The sequence below is a fragment of the Chaetura pelagica genome, unplaced genomic scaffold (assembly GCF_000747805.2).
Source record: "Chaetura pelagica isolate M959 unplaced genomic scaffold, ChaPel_1.0 scaffold226, whole genome shotgun sequence".
In the NCBI taxonomy this organism is placed as follows: domain Eukaryota; kingdom Metazoa; phylum Chordata; class Aves; order Apodiformes; family Apodidae; genus Chaetura; species Chaetura pelagica.
This window is the reverse complement of record NW_009953495.1, coordinates 508,847-528,053: the sequence shown is the minus strand read 5'-3', so window position 1 is coordinate 528,053 and position 19,207 is coordinate 508,847. Positions and strand designations below refer to the sequence as shown.

General features: G+C 44.0%; 1 protein-coding gene across 1 annotated transcript; it reads right to left on the bottom strand.

Moving 5' to 3' along the window:
* Positions 1-285: 285 nt before the first annotated feature.
* On the bottom strand, positions 286-1,203 carry CYSLTR2 (cysteinyl leukotriene receptor 2). The gene has a single exon (XM_009999081.1). It carries the CDS (start codon positions 1,201-1,203, stop codon positions 286-288), a length of 918 nt encoding a protein of 305 aa, XP_009997383.1.
* Between the last annotated feature and the right edge of the window lie 18,004 nt (positions 1,204-19,207).

The window sequence follows — 19,207 nt, the reverse complement described above, 5'->3', positions numbered from 1 at the left end:
ACGTTCAATCCCTTGTCTTGTAGAGGGTGAACACTAGAAGTATATCTACACTGCTAAATAGGACCAGGGATCACACCCAGTCACCTGCACTCTGGTCATCCTACCTGCGTTTTGGCCATCCCCAATGAGTTCTCTTCAAGATACTTTTACTCTAGATGTGTCCAGCAACAAGTAACATGGCTGCAGGCTGGATAGCACCACACAGCCTCTGCCACTGAACACTATGGACCAGATCTAGATGTCACGTCAGCCCTGTATGTATAGGATTTTGCAACTCTGCCTCAGCTATCTGTGGTACAAACTTTTGATTTTCACTTTGAAATCTTCAGCAGCGAAGTAATAAAGGATGGGATCAAGGCAGCTGTTCATGGCAGCAAGGCAGAGACTGACCACAAGTGCTTTGTGCATGGGCAGGTTGGCCTGGCTGCAGCTGCTGTACATCAGGTGGGCAGTTCGCAGTACGTGATACGGCAGGAAGCAGATAAGGAAGAGGATGAGGGTGATGATGATGGTTGACAGTGCCTTCTTGTGACAAACTGGCTTCTTGCGCTGTAGAGTCATGGACTTAAGCAATGTTTTGATTGCAAAGATGTAGCAGACAATAATTGTGCAAAATGGCAGAATGAAGCCCATGATGAGGGCAAAGCTGTTCATCAGGAGGACCCTGAACGTGCTAGAGGGGTGGAGGTCCAAGCACTTGGCTGGATTTCTGTAACCAGCCATTTCCTTGCCTAACAGAGGGCTGCAGGCTGCCAGCACAAAGACCCATATGGCAGTGCATATTATCCTGGCATACTTCATGTTGGTTATTTTCCAGTGTTTGAATGGGTAGACAATGGCTATAAAACGAACCACACTGAGCACGGTGAGAAAATAAATGCTGCCGTACATGTTCACGTACAAGGTGTAAGTCATGATTCTGCAGATGATATCACCAAATATCCAGTGTGATCCCAACAGGAAATATGTTGCTCGAAAGGGCAAAGTGATCACAAACAAGAGATCTGAAACAGCCAAGTTCTGCAAGTAAATGTTCACTGACGTCTTCCTCTTCAAAGGCTGAAAGAAAACATAAATGGAGAGGCCATTTCCAACAGTACCCAGGAAGAAGATAGAGAGATACATGATGGGATAAATGACTTGCTTGAAGCCATCAATTGTACAGTTGAAGGAGCTGCTGGTGAAGCTGCTGTTTAGTGTCATGTCAGATATATTCTAGGGCCTCCGTCTTTCTGCCAAAGTAAAAAGAAGTGGTGTGAGTGCTGGGCTACAGGCCAGGCAGTGTGTTCAGCTGTTCAGGACTATTTCACTGATGACAGAAATTGCAAGATGCAGAGGGCAGTGGAAAGTAAAGGTAAGTAAGCACTTGTGATGTCCCAGTAAATACACATCTCAAGGCAATGCCTCAATTCATCTCTAAACAGTTTCATTACTACAGCAGTTGGTTGTTGTCTCAGCCTATGGAAGTGCTGCCTTTTAAAGATGAGTGCTATGTGTGTATTTTAATGGCAATTCTCTAATCTTCTCTGTGCAAAACAAGCCAACTTGCTGTCAGGCATTTTGTAGCAGGGAGATTCTGAGTTCTCAGTTACCTGCCATGGAAACACCAAAATCCGATCAGAGAAGAAATCACTGTCTGCTGGTTAATCTGTGTTTCAAATTAGGAGTAAAAGACAAAAGAATTGAATTTGTCTTCTGGAATTAGTGAAATTTTTCTGGTATGTTGTTGACAGCATGTCACTGAACTCCCCTGAGCAATATTGTTATACATCAGAATGTATGAGTAAAGGACATTTTAACCTTAAACACTGTGTAAATACTATGCTAGTTATGCACGGTTCCTTTTTTAACACCCTCCTCCTTACACTGTATTTCTTCTTTCCTGGAAGTCTCTGATAGCTTTCTCTGCCTCTTTTTCTGTGCCCTTTGCCTCATTTTCTACTTTTTAACCTTTTTTTTGTGCTTGACTGTTCAGCATCAGACAGGCATCTACACTTACTGCAGATCCCATGGCAGTCCACATTTGCAGCCCTAAAGAAAATGGCCTGTGAGAAAATGGGCTGTGTTCATAGAGAGTGACATTTTTCCTTCTATGAGGATATAATTCAATAAAATCAAAGCCACTTATCACTAAAATGCGGTGAATATTTTTTTTTTCATTAGAGTCTATTTCCTTGCTGAACTCCTGATTTCTTCTCCCAGCTGACCTGCAGACAGTAGTAGTGTTTTGAAAGGAAGGCTTTGGTATTGTTGCTTGTTTAATAGTGGGAGCAATTCCCTCTCTGAATCTGCCAATATATTCAAGAGATAGAGCAGGAAAATTTTAGCCTAAAAACCAGAACTACATGGCATTTCTGACCACCACCCTGGGAGGAAAGAGTCAGGGTACACCAGCTGAGCAAGGACAAAGGAAGCTTTTCTGAAACAACTGCTGTATAAGCAGGTTAGATGTAAAGTTTGGATGAGTTTTTTTCTTGATCTCTCGGAAGTCTTTTAGAAGGATTTTCAGCTTCATTATTATGTATTTTATAAATAAATATTTACTTTTAATTATAAATTACATATGTGATAAATTACACCCATTTATTATCAATACTTGGCCATTTATCTTACCATGGCTTGAGTGTGGCTTACAGTAAAGACATAACAAAGACATTCCTTCCTGAAGGTGAATCTAACATCCTTAACTAATGGATGGGTGTGCAAACCAGGTGGGGAACTGATAGAGCAAAAAGAAGAGGAGCTTTGTTTAATTGGAGAAGATACTAAACTATTGCAGGTTAACGAATGGTTAAGAGATTGGTGTCATAGACAGGGTTTTGGTTTTTTTGATCATGGGATGCTATATGAGGCACCTGGACTGATGGTAGCAGGTGGGATGCACCTGTCCCAGAGGGGGAAGAGGCTTTTGGGGCAGGACTTGGCAGGGCTCATTGATAGAGCTTTAAACTAGATGTGATGGGGGAAGGGGAGAAGACCGGGTCTGTTAGGGACAAGCACAAGAGGAACACACCATGGCCCAAAGTCAGGTCGTCCAAGGAGGATTTAGTCCCACCAGTGTGCTCTGTTCGTTTCCTGAAATGCCTGTATGCTAATGCACGCAGCATGGGGAACAAGCAGGAGGAATTAGAGGTCTGTGTGCGGGCTAAGGGTTATGATCTAGTAGCAATAACAGAGACATGGTGGGACAGCTCACATGACTGGAATGTGGCCATGGATGGATATGTGCTTTTTAGGAAAGATAGGGCAGGGAAGCGAGGTGGTGGAGTTGCTCTTTATGTGAGAGAGCAACTAGAATGTATTGAGTTTCGTGCAGGGGCTGATGAGGGGCAAGTTGAAAGTCTGTGGGTAAGAATTAAGGGGCAAGCAGGTGCGGGTGACACAGTTGTGGGGGTCTACTACAGACCTCCTGATCAAGGTGAGGAGGTTGATGAGGCTTTCTAAGATTTTGCTAAGAACAGGCCTTTTAATTCTCATCAATTTCTCCTCTCTTTTCCAAAGAAAGGACCATGCTTTTACTTCTCTAGAACAGAGAATAGAGAAAGCAGCCTTCAAGACTTATTTTTTTTTTTTCCTTTTTTTTTTTTACATAGGGTCTAAACACTCCATGCAGATTTTGGGAGGTTTTCCCCCAAAATATATACATAGGACCTTTTCCAAGGGCTATTGAAAGGCCTTTAAAAGCTTCTTATTTTAATGATTTTACAGTGGAACCTAAAGAAAAGCAGTGCTGTAAGAAGAGCAAATATATGATTTGACTGAATAGAGAATTTCTAAAATAAAGAAAATACAGGAAAAAATAGAGATAGGTAAAGTGTTCTGGAGTAGAAGAACCAGAACAAGTTTCAATGTGGACTAAACTTGGAAGAATCTTTGAGTCAAAGAGAAGGCTAGACTGAGAAAACTGAGAACTGAAAGGATTGGAAAAGATAATATTATAACTCATGATTTCTTATCCATAGGTAAATCTGTAATGTTTAGAATAACCTCTTTTTGAAGACATACATAATAAAAACAAATGTGGTGGTAGAGAAACAGTTTTGAATTCCTGCAGATTTGCTGAGCTGTGAATTCAGAAAAGGTAAACCTCTGAAAGAGGGAATTTAAAAGCATTTTAAAATGCAACATTTAGATAAAACAAATAAACAAATAAATAAGTGGTTATAATAGAAAAATAAAAATAAAACAAAATATGGGATAATCTGAAATATTCTCTTCCATTTTTTTAAATTTGAACAACAGAAGCTGTTACCTGTCCTACCTTACTCCTAAACACTGAAACCCAGAAAGAAAAAACAAGGGACAAAAAAACCAAACCATTTTACACTCCTACAAAATTACACATATTTATATTTCAAAGAATCATTGCATTCTAATTATTCACAGTACTGCTATGACTTTTCACTCTACTTTGAATTTCTTCCCCTTAATAGCAAGTCTCCTTGCTTTCTCTTTTAATGTAGCAATACTACAGAATCTAAAAGAAGAAAGGTAAAGAAAGAGAGAAAGAAGGATAGACTGAGAGTGAAAAGCCTGACAACTGTGTAACAAACAAGAACATAGTAGAAAAAAAATGTATTGTACTGAAGCTGAAAATTCTTTTTGAAAAATGTCAGAAGACCAGGTAGATTATTAAGCAATACAGTAAGATAATTATTTGTTTGCCTTGTTTGTACAATATTAACTACCTAATTTGTAAGGCATGGTGATAGAATTTAAATGCTAATAAAATCTTAACTGAGCTGATGTAATCACAACAAAACAGATTTTATATGAGTACATATCCTGTGTGGAAGGAACAAAATACCCAGCAGGACCAGAACCCTGGACTTCCACAGGGCAAACTTTGGTCTCCTCAATCATCTATTAAGGGAAATCCCATGGGACAGGGTGCTAGAAAATAAAGGAGCTCAAGATAGCTGGTCAACATTCAAGGACCACTTCTTGCAAGCACAGGATCAGAGTGTCCCAATGGTTAGGAAATCTAGTAAGGGTGCTAGGAGACCTGCATGGTTAAAGAAGGAACTACTGGGCAAACTTAAGTGGAAAAGGAAAATCTACAGATCATGGAAGGAGGGGCTGGTCACGTGGGAGGAATATAGGACTGTTGTCAGAGGATGTAGGGAGGCAATTAGGAAAGCTAAGGCCTCCTTGGAACTTAACCTTGCAAGTCAGGTTAAGGATAATAGAAAGGGCTTTTTCAAATACATAGCTAGCAAAACTAGCAGTAGAGGCAATATTGGCCCATTGAGGAATGAGGTGGGAGCCCTGGTGACAGAGGATATAAAGAAGGCAGAGGTGCTGAATGCCTTCTTTGCCTCTGTCTTCACTCCTGCAGGGTCTCCCTATGAGCCCCAGATTCATATAGCCCCAGAAGAAGTCAAGATAGAGGAAGAGTTTGACATGGTAGATGAGGATTGGGTTAGGGATCAGTTGAGTAATCTGGACATCCATAAATCAATGGGTCCAGATGGAATGCACCCAAGGGTGCTGAGGGAGCTGGCGGAGGTCATTGCTAGGCCACTCTCCATCATCTTCAGTAAGTCATGGGCAACAGGTGAGGTGCCTGAGGACTGGAGGATAGCAAATGTCACTCCAGTCTACAAGAAGGGCAAGAAGGAGGACCCGGGTAACTATAGACCGGTCAGCCTCACCTCCATCCCTGGAAAGGTGATGGAACAACTTGTTCTTGTGACTATCTCCAGGCACATCAAGGACATGGGGGTCATCAAGAGCAGTCAACATGGTTTTATCAAGGGTAAATCATGTTTGACTAACCTCATAGCCTTCTATGAGGAAATTACTAGGTGGATAGATGATGGTAGAGCGGTAGATGTGGTTTATCTTGATTTCAGTAAAGCATTTGACACCGTCTCCCACAGCATCCTTGTAGAAAAGTTGATCAGGTATGGGTTTGGTGATCAGGAAGTGAGGTGGATTAGGAACTGGTTGAAAGGAAGGAGTCAGAGAGTTGTAGTCAATGGGGCAGAATCTGGTTGGAGGTGTGTGACTAGTGGAGTCCCACAGGGGTCGGTACTGGGACCGGTGTTGTTCAACATCTTCATCAACGACCTGGATGAGGGTATAGAATGTACCCTCAGCAAGTTTGCTGATGACACTAAGCTGGGAGGAGTGGCTGACACACCAGAAGGCTGTGCTGCCATTCAGAGAGACTTAGATAGGTTGGAGAGTTGGGCGGGGAGAAACATGATGAAATTCAACAAGGGGAAGTGCAGAGTTTTACATTTGGGGAAGAACAACACCATGTCCCAGTACAGGTTGGGGGCTGAACTGCTGGAGAGTAGTGTAGGTGAAAGGGACCTGGGGGTCCTGGTAGACAGGAGGATGACCATGAGCCAGCAATGTGCCCTTGTGGCCAAGAAGGCCAATGGCATCCTGGGGTGCATTAGAAAGGGTGTGGTTAGTAGGTCAAGAGAGGTTCTCCTCCCCCTCTATTCTGCATTGGTGAGGCCACATCTGGAGTATTGTGTCCAGTTCTGGGCCCCTCAGTTCAAGAAGGACAGGGAACTGCTTGAAAGAGTCCAGCGCAGAGCTACGAAGATGATTAGGGGAGTGGAACATCTCCCTTATGAGGAAAGGCTGAGGGAGCTGGGTCTCTTTAGCTTGGAGAAAAGGAGACTGAGGGGTGACCTCATCAATGTTTACAAATATGTAAGGGGTGAGTGTCAGGGGGACGGAGTTAGGCTTTTCTCGGTGATGACCAGTGATAGGACAAGGGGTAATGGGTGTAAATTGGAGCATAGGAGGTTCAAGGTGAATATCCGAAAAAATTTTTTTACTGTAAGAGTGACAGAGCACTGGAACAGACTGCCCAGGGAGGTTGTGGAGTCTCCCTCACTGGAGACATTCAAAACCCACCTGGATGAGTTCCTGTGTGATGTACTCTAGGTGACCCTGCTCTGGCAGGGGGGTTGGACTAGATGATCTCTCGAGGTCCCTTCCAGCCCCTAAGATTCTATGATTCTATGATTCTATGATTCTATTAGCAGTGCCCTAAAATTATAGGCTTTTAGGCTTGGGATGCAGGTTGCAGTCTAGCAGCGGGGTAGGGCCTACCCCATAAACTGCCCAGCATGTGGTAGGTGTGGTTGCTTGCTCAGGGCAGGTTTTGTGCATGTGTGTGTGCAGGGCAAGGGGCTGGGGACATGAGGGATGAGGCTGGTTGTCTGAAGGCAAGGGTGGCTCAGCAGGAGCAGGACACAAACAGGTCTGTGCAGGGAGAAGACCTCATGAGATGTCTGTGCAGATCTCTCAGGCATGCAGAGGAGGAGCTTGTGGTGGTTGTGGTTATTGTGGGCACCAAGGATGAAGGTAGGATCCTAGGGGCTCAGCTATGAGGCAAGAGAGAAGCTCAGGTAAACCCCATGTTTCAGTGCATGGCTGAGATAGTAGAGAGGGGAAGTTTAGGTTTATAAGGAATGAAAGGACCTTTTAGGATAAAGGCAAGTGACACAGAAATGAGAGACAGCACCATTACCCACAGCAGTGCCAGGCTGCTGGAGTTGCAGATGAGAGGTTTGCAGAGGAGTATTCAATTAGCAGCAACAAGGAAGCTGATGGGCATGGGAGAAGAAGTGGGCTGGACTGATGAGACCTGTGAGGGTAGTGAAGTGACATCCAATGCACCTCTGACAAGCTATCAGGGAAATAAAGCCCAACTGCAATAACTAGGGAAGGCAAATCCAACTGCCCACAAATCCAGTTGCCTGCCATGTGCTGTCTTAAGTGACATATTGAGCCCTATGTCTATCAGTAGAAGAGTTAGCAGGACAATTACAGGGAATAGATCACCATTTAGAAATCTGAAGGCTTGTCCCAGTGGGGAGAACAGGAAAGTCAGTATAGTGGCAGACAAATGTGGTAAGGAAACCAAGAGAATTAAAAAGAAAAACAGTTAAAAGCAAGTGGGAAATTATGCTCAAGCTGATAGTAAGTTTTGCAAACCCATTGAAAGACAAAAGACTGCTAGAGAATTGGCAGGGTTGTCTGATGGCAAGAGATTGACAACAAGACCATAGCAGAGAAACTCCATGAATTCAGTCTTCCTGCCAAAGGTGTTGGGGTATTTTCATGCCTGATGTGGCAAACATGTCAGAGGAGCCAGCCCCACTGGAGGGAAGAGGGCAGGAAGTATTACACTGACCAGAGAAGTGAGGGGCCAATAAGCTGTCAGGACCAGATGGCATTCATACAAGTATCCCAAAGGATCTCAACCATGAGACTGCCAGCTAAGGCACGTAACCCACCATTACAATCAGGCACTGTACAATCAAGGGACTGGTGTGTCACCAGTGCAGCTCTCATCTACAGCAAGGGCTTGAGAGGGCAGCTCAAGGGCCATGAGTCAGTCCAGTCACTCCAGTGCTGGGAGCCACCCACCCCTGAGACCAATGTCCAGCTCTGGTGGGGGAGTCTGTAATGAAGAATGAAGGTGCTCAGCTCATTGAAACTCCAGACTGGTGAGAAAGAGCCAGCAGGTCTTTTGAAAAAGGAGATTCTGCTCCAGTCACCCACTGAAGGGCTTTAAGGGTGCTGGATAAAGGGGGCATGCTGGTCTTTTTATATGTGTATATGGATATGTATGCATTTATACAGTTGCATTTGTCAAAGTCTGACAGTGCTCTGCACCAAGGGTTTATTAAGGAACCAATTTGCCAGAGAGCTGGAAGGCATATTCTTTTATGGACTGAAAGCTGGCTGACAGGTTAGAAACAAAGTGTCAGACTTAATGAATCAGCAATGGTGTCCTCTAGGGTTTGCAACTCAGACCAGATTTATCCAATATCTTTATCAATAACCTGGAGAAGACAGGTATCCAGCTTGGAAGATGCCATGCTGAAAGGGTGGTAGATGAACATTAATGTATTTTGATGTCAGGTAATGCATGTTGGGAAAAATAACCTAAGCCATGCCTACATTATATGAACTTGAAACTGGCTGTTTCATTCAGGAGAGGGCATTTGGCACTGGCATCACTTGACCACTTACTTCAGTAATTTCTGCATTGGCTACTACAGCAGAAGCAACCAAGAATGTCAGCAAAATGAGGAGCATCATCAAGAGGGCTACAGTGAACAAAAACTAAAGAACTAAAAGCCTGAGTCTCTTCAGTACAGAGAGGAGGAAGCTGAAGAAGGATGTGGCTGAGGTTTACAGAGTCACAAAGGTGTCAGATGGTGTGAATGAACACTGCTATTCATAGGGTTCTGTGGTACTGGAACTTGGGGTGCTCAGTACAGTTGTTGAGGGTCCACTTTCAAAGAAATAACAGTGGGTGCTCCTCTGTGCAGCGAGGAGCAAGCAGTACTGGGGCCCTGCTGCCACAGCAGGCAGTGGGGGTCAAAACGAGATTGGACAAATGCAGGAACAATGAATGAGAAATGAAAAAGCCTGGGCAAGGATGTACTCTCCAGCAGCCCTGGACAGCAGTCAGGATGCTGGGGAAAGGCAAGAGGAAAGCACTCTGGAAGGTGATCAGGTTCCTGTGGTGTCTCTCACCAGCTTCACTTATTGCCACCATTGGAGAGTGAATATTGGGCTAGAAGGACATTGCTCTGAGCTGCCAGCACTTTTCTTACAGCCACAGGTTGCCCCTAGTTCCTGTCAGTGTAATAATCATGGTTGACTTCACTGTGTGAACCCTCATTCCAGCTGGTAAAAGGAGACAAATGCCTGCAGGGATATTAACACAGTGATTCCACCCTGGGGAAGCAGCCTTGGGCTACCTTGAGTTGTCATGGAGGGTTAATCCAAGAGCAGTCAATCAAGTCATCCTGCATCTCAGTGGACAGTGGGATCAATCTCCATGCTAGAAGGCCGGGCTCCTTTTGGAAAGGTGTGGTGGAAAGATGCTGCTAAAGGTAAAGATGAAACCTCCACTGTCACTAAAGGCATGAGCATGAAACTCTCTCTTTCCAAGCTGCTGGTCTCAGGTCTGCTGCTCTGAAACACTCTAGTTGCTGTAACATGAGGAGGAACTACCAAAGAACCTGTTTTTATTAAGGTGCTCTGCACATGCAAAGTTAAAGAGGGAAATCAGACTGTTCATTCAAAATACAATTCTTTGCTATGTTAGATCCTCATATGGCAGGAAAAAATTCTGTGTATTTTATTTATGACAATAAACCTTAGTCTGAAGAGGAGCCCAGACATCACAGTCTCATGTTAATTACTCAGATAGGAAAGCAGTTATGGATTTGGTGCTATACAGGAGATCAGTTGCATTTGCCAATGCACTTCTGAAAAAAACAGAAGTTCTTGTGTTGTTTAAAAGTTTCCTTTCTAGCCCTCACTTTGTGTTTCAGGAGCAACATTACCAAGCGTAAATATAATAGAATGTATTATTTAGAATTAACACTGGATTCATCTAAACTTAGCATCTTATTAACCTTTCTACATGCGCAATCATAACTGAAAAAAACAGGAGTCTGACTTTTAACACCTTTGATTTTTAAAATTTGCCATAAACAAAACATCTACAGTTTTAATCTAGTTAAAAAATGAGACTCTCTTAAACAGATCCACAGCTTGATTGTTACCTTCCATCTGTCAAACATTCCCAGTTATATAAATCCACCTTTTTTCTGCCAAAAAGATTTCTCAAGACTGGCTTTGTGGTAGAGAAGTTAAGCCAATGATCATAGCTTCTTGCAAATAAAAGGCTTACTGTGAGTAAAAAGAAATAAAAGTAGGTTGCATTTTAACAATTGCAACCTTTTTTATCTACATCAGAAAAAGCAGACAAATCATGTCCTACCTCTGCTCATGTATCTTCTAGTAGGAGCAGTATTTCCTTCTTCTGCTTGCTGTTGCTCACAATTTTTAGTTTTGCTAGAGAAAAGGAAGAACACAAAAACTTGAAGCAAACCTCAGGTGCTATTTATACAGAATCCACAGAAAAGAAACGAGTCGTAGGAAAGGGAAGTAAATCCTGATTCAAAGATCTTACATGTTCTTAAAAGGCAAATGTTCTTAGTTCAAGGAGGGGTATTAGTTGTCACATGGAAATCTTTCATAATTTTCACCCAATGAAAGAGGCTCGGCAGCTATGTGGCATGTTGGGAGGCTTTTTGGATTTCTGTGTTTGGGCTCACACTTCTATATATGTGCTTTCAATAATCAGGGTCGCTCAAAATGTTAGAGGAGTTTCCCATACAAGCTTCACATGGATCATTAGGAATGTAGGTCTTGGAACAGTGGAGAGGACACGTGCCAGGTCTACTTCCCAGTCTTTTCATGCAGAAATCACATTGATTGTGAATTGACATGCAGTCTCACTCAGCTAATAGTTTGAAGCTGAGTTTACAGAGCCAAGGGATAAATTTTCCTAGAATTTTGGTAGAGTTGGGATAGGTAGTTCTGTTAGGCCATGAGCAAGTGGCTGCCATGAATGACTTATTCCCCTCTTAACACTTCACCACTTCTTGGAGGAGCAACACTGACTGCAGAGATGAAAGATCCTAGTACATTGCAGTTGTGAAATAAGAATCTCTACATGTTACAGGTATAACAGCTTGGTTATTCCTCTTCTGTGCTGTCAGTACATGTAGCTGGACCAGATGCATTTGAGAACTTTCTGGCTGCTGTATTTCATATCAACAGCAGGTTAGGATTCCACACATGGCTGCTTAACACAGCTCAGCGGTGGGGAAATTCCCAAACAACCTTCTCGCCACCCATATTTATAGTTGTCTATGCCCTGAAGTGCTTTGGATAGTGGCATTTGTAACCTTTCCTGCAATGGCCACTAGTGCCTGATTCCCACTTGTTACCAGGGCCCTCGATCTGGTTGTACACAAGTGAGATAGCTGAAAGAAAAGGCACGAGCCATCTTGCTGTGCAAAGCAACTGCTTTATTGTTCCATGAGTCCTCTCTTACGTCCATACAGAAATGGATCCAGCTAGTCTAGGACACTGGAGCATAATACCTGAGCAGGCAGCCTTCACATGATACACTCATGTTTGCTAACTCAGTCTTCCAAGCCAGCACATTCACACACACACAGAAGTCTTCCAGCCATGTTTTTTCACTCTCAACAAGCATTATTTACGACATCCTGATAAGACTGGCTAAGATCCATGTTATCTTTTCCCAGGCTCCTTTGGCCTAACCATCCAACACGCTGGGGCTCCTGCTTTCGCAGCAGCAGCCACACCTGAAACAGGTCTCTGCTCATCCAGTCCAGGTGGACTGAAGCAGGGTAGAAATGACCTCATGAGCAGCGTGGCAGGCAGATGAGTCTTCTGGGGGGAAGCTGTGATGTGCAGCTGGAAGCTGTGTGGGGTGCAACTGCTCCAGTCAGTGAGGCCACAGCCAGAGGACAGCTATGGCCTTGACATTCACTGCAGAGATGCCCCAGTACCTTGGACTGCATCTTATCTGCAATTGGCAGAGACTAATTTAGACATTGCAGTGGCAGTCTGACGACATCTCCATCACATGGCAGGCTGTGATAATCACTCTGGGGCTGATAGGCAGGCTGTTCTTGGGCACACAAGGTCACAGACAGAAGCACGTGGAAAAGTTATACATTGATCACATTTTATTGTGTGTTTTAAGAACATCTCTTTCACCATACGATACTGTTATCTTCACTGCTTGGATAATTTCCCACATTCACCTTCTTAAATGTCCTCTTAAATGTGGGAAGCACCGTTTCCTCTCTTTTATAGAGTAGTTCTGTATTTTGCTTTTAGCCTGACTTTGAATAAATGGGGTTGGCTGCCAAGTCACCCTGCACCCGACAAGCTAAATCTGGAATGACTGCTTGGGATTTTTTAGAAACAGTCACTGGATGACTCAGCTTCCGAGGGGAGTTTATTACATTTCTTAGCAATAAAAACTTCAGTAATTCTGGAGAAGATATCTCAGAATATCGTAAAGAATCTAAGATTTTCGTCACATGATGCTCTGTGCATATCACACATTCAACAGTTAACAGCCTAGTTTATTTCTGAGTTTTGAGTCTCATAAAATGCACAGACGGTCCAGGATGTGGCAGCCTGCAAAGCACCCCTCTGGGCTGTGGCTACTCTCTGTCCTGCTTCTCTTCCTGTTCCCTTTGCTTGTTTGGCTCCACGACAGCCCAGTTTCAAGACAGAAAAGCAGGAGGGAGTGACTCATCCTTTTCCTTCTCTTTCCTCACAAACCCACCTCCCTCCCAGCCCTGTGCAGAGGGCACTGCCCATGAAGGAGGACTCACTCCCTCCTGCCCACAGCCGGGAGCAAAGCCACCTCTGCAGGCTCTCAATCCCCGTTGCTTGAAGAAGCCAAACTTTTGCCCAAAATAAGCACCCTAGGTGAGGCAGAAGCAAAAATTTAGACTCTCAGTTTAACATTTTCTATAGGCTAGTTCAAGTGTCCTCATGGGCAAGATGCACTATACAGGGAGTGTGGGAGACAGGCTCCTCAACTGGCACTCCCAGCAGGTACATGAAGACATGAAGACATCTTGGACATCCCAAACATACATCAGGCTATGCTGTACTCCATAGGACCAGACTTGCCCCCACAGCAGTTCTGTGTCAGATGCTGTCTGAGTAGGGCCCGTTGTCTGGTAGATCCATCTGTGTTTGCAGTCTCACTGGGTGGGCTGTCATCCTCTGGGCACTGCAGCAGTGGGGGCACAGACATTCATGAAGCCTTCTGGGGAACTGACACAGGTGCACAGCTCAACAGACCCATGCAAGCACATCAGCCAGCACTCATGGGGCATGGAGGGAGACATTTGCACACCAGCTGGGGCAGCTTGGCAGCCCAGCTGCCACAGGGGCTGTGCATGGGAGACATGGCAATCACCAGCACCAGGGGGGCTGGATGAGACACCAAGTGTCCCAAGCAACCCAGAAGAAGGAGTGTATGTGGTTTTCCCATCACTCAATGTTTTCCTGTGTGCAGGCACGAACTTTCAGTGGCAGAGTTTAATTTTTTTCATGCCAAGAGATTTTTGGTTAAAATGGAGCTGTCAAACAAACAGAAGGGATTACCCCCATCAAAGATTTTAGCACCACGTGTCTTCAACACGGCAGCTTAGCCTACTAACACATATCTATTTCCAGAGCCTGAAATTACAAAGCCTACATTCATTTTCTGTGCAACCCAGAAAAAAGCAGCATCCCATGTTAGTAGCTCATTTGCTGTCAGCCATAAGGCTCGATAGATGAGAAGATGAAAGTGACAGCTGCATGAAGAAGCGGGAAGAAGCAGGGGCAATGTTAAGAGGAATTATTCAGAAAGGGAAAGCACACATTTTCAAGCTGTTTCTTTTGCAACATTAGTAATGACATCTTTTTTAATTGCTTGTGGTCCTTTCTTAATTGTTTGCTTTTCCTCATTAATATACTGATGAGGGCAGAGGAGTGTTAATATATAGCTGGAATGGAAAAAGGCATCTAATGTTGTCTCTACATAAACAGTTCTTTTTTTAAGAATTAAGTACTAAAACTAGAAATGCTTTCTTTACAGCCCCTGCAAAGGCCTTGGAAAGAATTAATTGTCTCCAAAAGCCATGGTGCTGACCATAGCTGAGAGCATTAATGCTCTTCCTGGAGAATAATCAATCCATTCCTTGACCCTGAAAAGACTGAAGCGGAGCAGGGCAAAACACCGAACACATTTCTAAGACCTTCATCTTAAGCCCACTGAAGCAATTGAAAAGGGTAGTGCCTTTTTGGATTAAACCTAAATAAGACAGCCCCAGAAACCATGACTGGAAAAAAATAACTCCCTTGTTTTTCTTTTCAACTAGCTAAAAGCATTACAGATCTACCACGTGCAAAGTTGTCAGTGTGGCAGGTGTATTCTACTTCTCCATGTAGCTTACCTTTCTAAACCTTTCTCTCTCCACTTCAGCAGCCATTTCTTTACCTGGCAGTAACCACCATGATGCTGAAGTGACTTTCTGTTTGTGTTATGCATTTTGAATAATTGCACAGTCTGCAGTTGTAAACTTTCTTGTGTCTGGTTTCTGTGTTAGACTTCACAGGATTGCAGACTGATGGGATAATGAAAGGGCAGAATTTGAAGGATTTGGCAATGTATCTAGTTAGCTCTTTCATAAGATATGGTCTCCTAAAGACTTGTCATTTATATGTGTTGGCAGAAGTATGCAATTCTACAGTTCCTTGTACACACAGATCTGTGTTTTAGTCTATTTTTACCCTGTATTAAATGTCCATGGAATCTTGTGTTAACTCTGCTGAACTCTTCTTTCATACAAATATAGAAACTCAAAGGAAAACAAGCTTCCTTTCTTCTCTTTTTGCTGATTCTTTTACAATATCCCTGACCCAACAGCTGGATAAAACCCAGCAACATTCTAAAATCAGAATGACCAGATTTAGGGGCTCTGCACCTTATATCCAACAGCTAAACACCATTGTAAGATACAACCTGTACTCTGCTCTCGTGAGATTGCACCTAGAGAACTGTGTCCAGCTCTGGAGCCCCCAAGATAAGAAGGACGTGGGGCTGTTGGAGCAAGTCCAGAGAAGGGCCGCAAAGAAGATCATAGGGCTGGAGCACCTCTGCTATGAAGACAGACTGAGGGAGTTTGGGTTCTTCTGCCTGGAGAAGAAGAGGCTCTGGGGAGACCTTAGAGCAGCCTTTCAGTGCCTGAAGGGGCTACAGGAAAGCTGGGGAGGGGCTTTTGGCAAGGTTTGTAGTGAGAGGACAAGAGGGAATGGCTTAAAACTAGAAAAGAGAAGATTTAGATTAGACATTACTGAATCACAGAGTCACAGAATCACTTAGATTGGAAAAGGCATTCAAAATCATAGAGTCCAACCATTAATCCTGTTCTCCCAAGTCCAGCACTAAGCCATGTCCCCAGGTACCACATCTAGATGACTTTTAAACACATCCAGGGATGGTGACTCAACCACCTCCCTGGGCAGCATGTTCCAATGTCTGACAACCCTTTAAGTGGAAAAATTCTTCCTTATGTCTAGTCTAAACCTCCCTGGCTCAACTTGAGGCCATTTCCTCTTGTTCTATCACCAGTTACTCGTAAGAAGAGACCAGAACCTACCTCTTTACAACCTCCTTTCAGGCAATTGTAGAGGGCAATGAGGTCTCCCCTCAGCCTCCTTTTCTTCAGATGAAACAGCCTCAGTTCCCTCACCTGCTCCTCATAAGGCTTGTTCCCAAGGCCCTTCACCAGCTTCATTGCCCTTCTCTGGACTCATTCCAGCACCTCAATGTCTTTCTTGTGTTGAGTTGCCCAAAACTGGACACAGTATTTGAGGTGTGACCTCACCAGTGCTGAGTACAGGGGGTCAATCACCTTCCTGGTCCTGCTGGCCACACTATTTCTAGCACAGGCCAGGATGTCATTGGCCTTCTTGGCCACCTGGGCACACTGCTGGCTCATATTCAGCCACTTATCAATCAGAACCCCCAGATCCATTTCTGCCAGACAGCTTTCCAGACACTCTTCCCCAGACGTGTTAACATTACATGGGTATGTTGTGGTCCAAGTGCAGGACCTGGCACTTGGCCTTCTTGAATTTCGTACAGCCGACTTCAGCGTGTCAATCTAGTCTGTCCAAGCCTCTCAGTAGAGCCTCCCTACCCTCAGGCAGATCAACACTCCAGTCTGACTGCTAAAGACTGAGGCAAAGAAGGCATTTAGCACCTCAGCCTTTTCCTGTCACTGTTTCCTCTGCACCCAATAAAGGATGGAGAGCCTCCCTAGACCTCTTTTTGCTATTAATGTATTTGTAGAAAGGTTTTTATTCACTTGTTAGCAGTAGCCAAATTGAGTTCAAGCTGGCTTTTGGCCATCCTAATTTCTCCTTGCCTTGCTACATCTCTATATTCTTCATGAGAGGCCTGGCCTGTCTTCCGGAGGCCATAAACTCTCCTTTTCTTCCTGACTTCCAACCAAAACTTTCTATTCAACCAGGCTGGTCTTCTTCCCCAACGACTTGTCTTTTGGCACATGGGGGCAGCCTGCCCCTTGGCCTTTTATGACTTCCTTCTTGGAGTATATCCAGCCTTTGATACTTTAAAGACTGTATTTTAAAATACGACATAAAAATAGACTATATATGTGACTTGCAGATCATGAAATTAATTACCTTTTGTCCTAGAATTTAACTCAGAATTTTAGGAAAATTCTTAAGTGCCTATGATGGGTCATAAACACATTGTGAAAAATATAAATTTATAAATAAAATTTCCTGCTTTGAAAATTGTTTGGATTACATATTTATTTTGAAATTAGTTTGCAACCAGATAAAAATTAGAGGACTAATTTAAGGTCATCTTTGTCACAGACTACGTGCTTTTGTGACAGGACTTTGTGAAATCCTCTATACTGAAACGTACTGAATCCGACAGTATTTGAGTGGGGCTGGTCACAGGGGTGACATGGGTGGGAGAGGGAAGTTCTGCAGCAGTGGGTTCCTCCATTAGAAGATGGCATAATTCAGTGTTAAGGGTAGCCCATCACCCATACATCCCACCCCACTGGGAAGCTGCCATGCTGAGATGATTAATGCAACCTTTGTCGTCTACCTTAGGCATTTAAGTCTGAACTCTGGGTTGTTTTGCAGAAGACAAGGGAAGCCCAGGGTGTGCTGTCACCCCACGCATGCTTGGGAACCCAGCCCACAGACACTTCAGCACCCATCCTTGTGGGTTGGCTGTTGCCAGATGACCCTGTTCACCAGCACAACTTGTGCTTGGGACCAGTCTGGAAAGGTCTGCCACAGGCTGGCTGTGCAACTGGGTGACTGTCAGTCCATCTGGTGTGGGGTTTTACTGCAGAACACAAAGACTGCTCCCTCCATCTTGATTAAACTGCCTCAGGTTTTGCTTTCAGAGTCCTAAGTGCAAAGAGGACAAGCTGGACAAAGATTAACTGGTCTTTTTCTGCAGGAAGAAAATAAAGGGAAATCCAGGGTTTAATACAGTTTTGTCTGGCGTAGATGTTTCTTCCATTTTGTTGTTGTTACTACAAGACCAAAGCTGTAATTCTCTTGAAATCTGGCGCATGCCACCAGAGAAGAATTAGCACAATGGTTTTAGTTTTATGTAACATTCCAGATATCCAGTGACTGAGCACTTAGAAGACAATAAACACAATTAAGTAAGCTGTTTGTTCAGCATGTTCTAACACCCATCCACCTGCCTCCTTTTGTACTCACACTCCCTCAACCACAACTGTTCTTATCAGCTACTGTCAAAAATATGACTCATTTTTCACATAATAGACTGGGGGGAAAATAGATAAGTTTTTATATATAATAAAGCTTTCTCTTGCTCAGGATCTCCTGCATCAGCTCTTATTTCACTTCTCATTAAAAAGGACACAATGAAAATATACTTTTTCTAGCCCTGGTTATCTGCAGTTGGACTCACTGTCTGTGCCACAATTAGCTCTGCTTGACTCTTCACAGAACTAGGCAAATTAAGCTTTGGTATTGCTAATTTTAGGACAAGAAATTTGTCAAATTCCTGGGCCATGACAGGACTAAGGGCTAGTACAGCTTATAAAAGCAGTGAATTAGCTGAATGGAAGGAAGTCTCCTCCACTCTGCCCTCGCATCTTATAAGCTTGTCTAACATGTTTTCATGGCTGGGGAGCAGAAGCCAGTCTAAAGTGGGGACATTGGCCAAAATGTCTGCCTGTGTGCCTCTGTCAGGTTTTCAATCCTGTGTTGCATCACCATAAAAACCATATCCCTGAGCAGATGAAGTGGTTCCCATGGTAAGGGCCCATGTAGTCTGCCCTACTGGTGACATCTTTGGTATACATCCCTTTTCCCTGATGTGTGTGCTGTTGTGGTTTGGGCCCAACACCAAAACAAAGGAACAGCCCTATGGCCACTAACTCAGCTCCTCACACACACACACACACTCTGGGATGAGTAGGACAGAGCTCATGGCTTGAGACAAAGGACAAGGAGGGTTCTTCACCAATTAAGATTCTGGGCAAAACAGACTGAACCTGGGGAAAACTATAATAATTTAATTTCACACTGATCAAACACACACAGGACACAGACAACACAAAGAGCAGGGCTTGCACATGTTACCCCACCCCTCCCTTCTTCCTGGGCCCAAATCACTTTGTTCCCAGTTTCTCTCCCTCCTTCCCCCCAGCAGCACAGGGGGACAGGGGATGGGGTTTAGAGTCAGTTCACAGGCTGGTGGTTTCTGCTGTTCCTGCCTCCTCAGGAA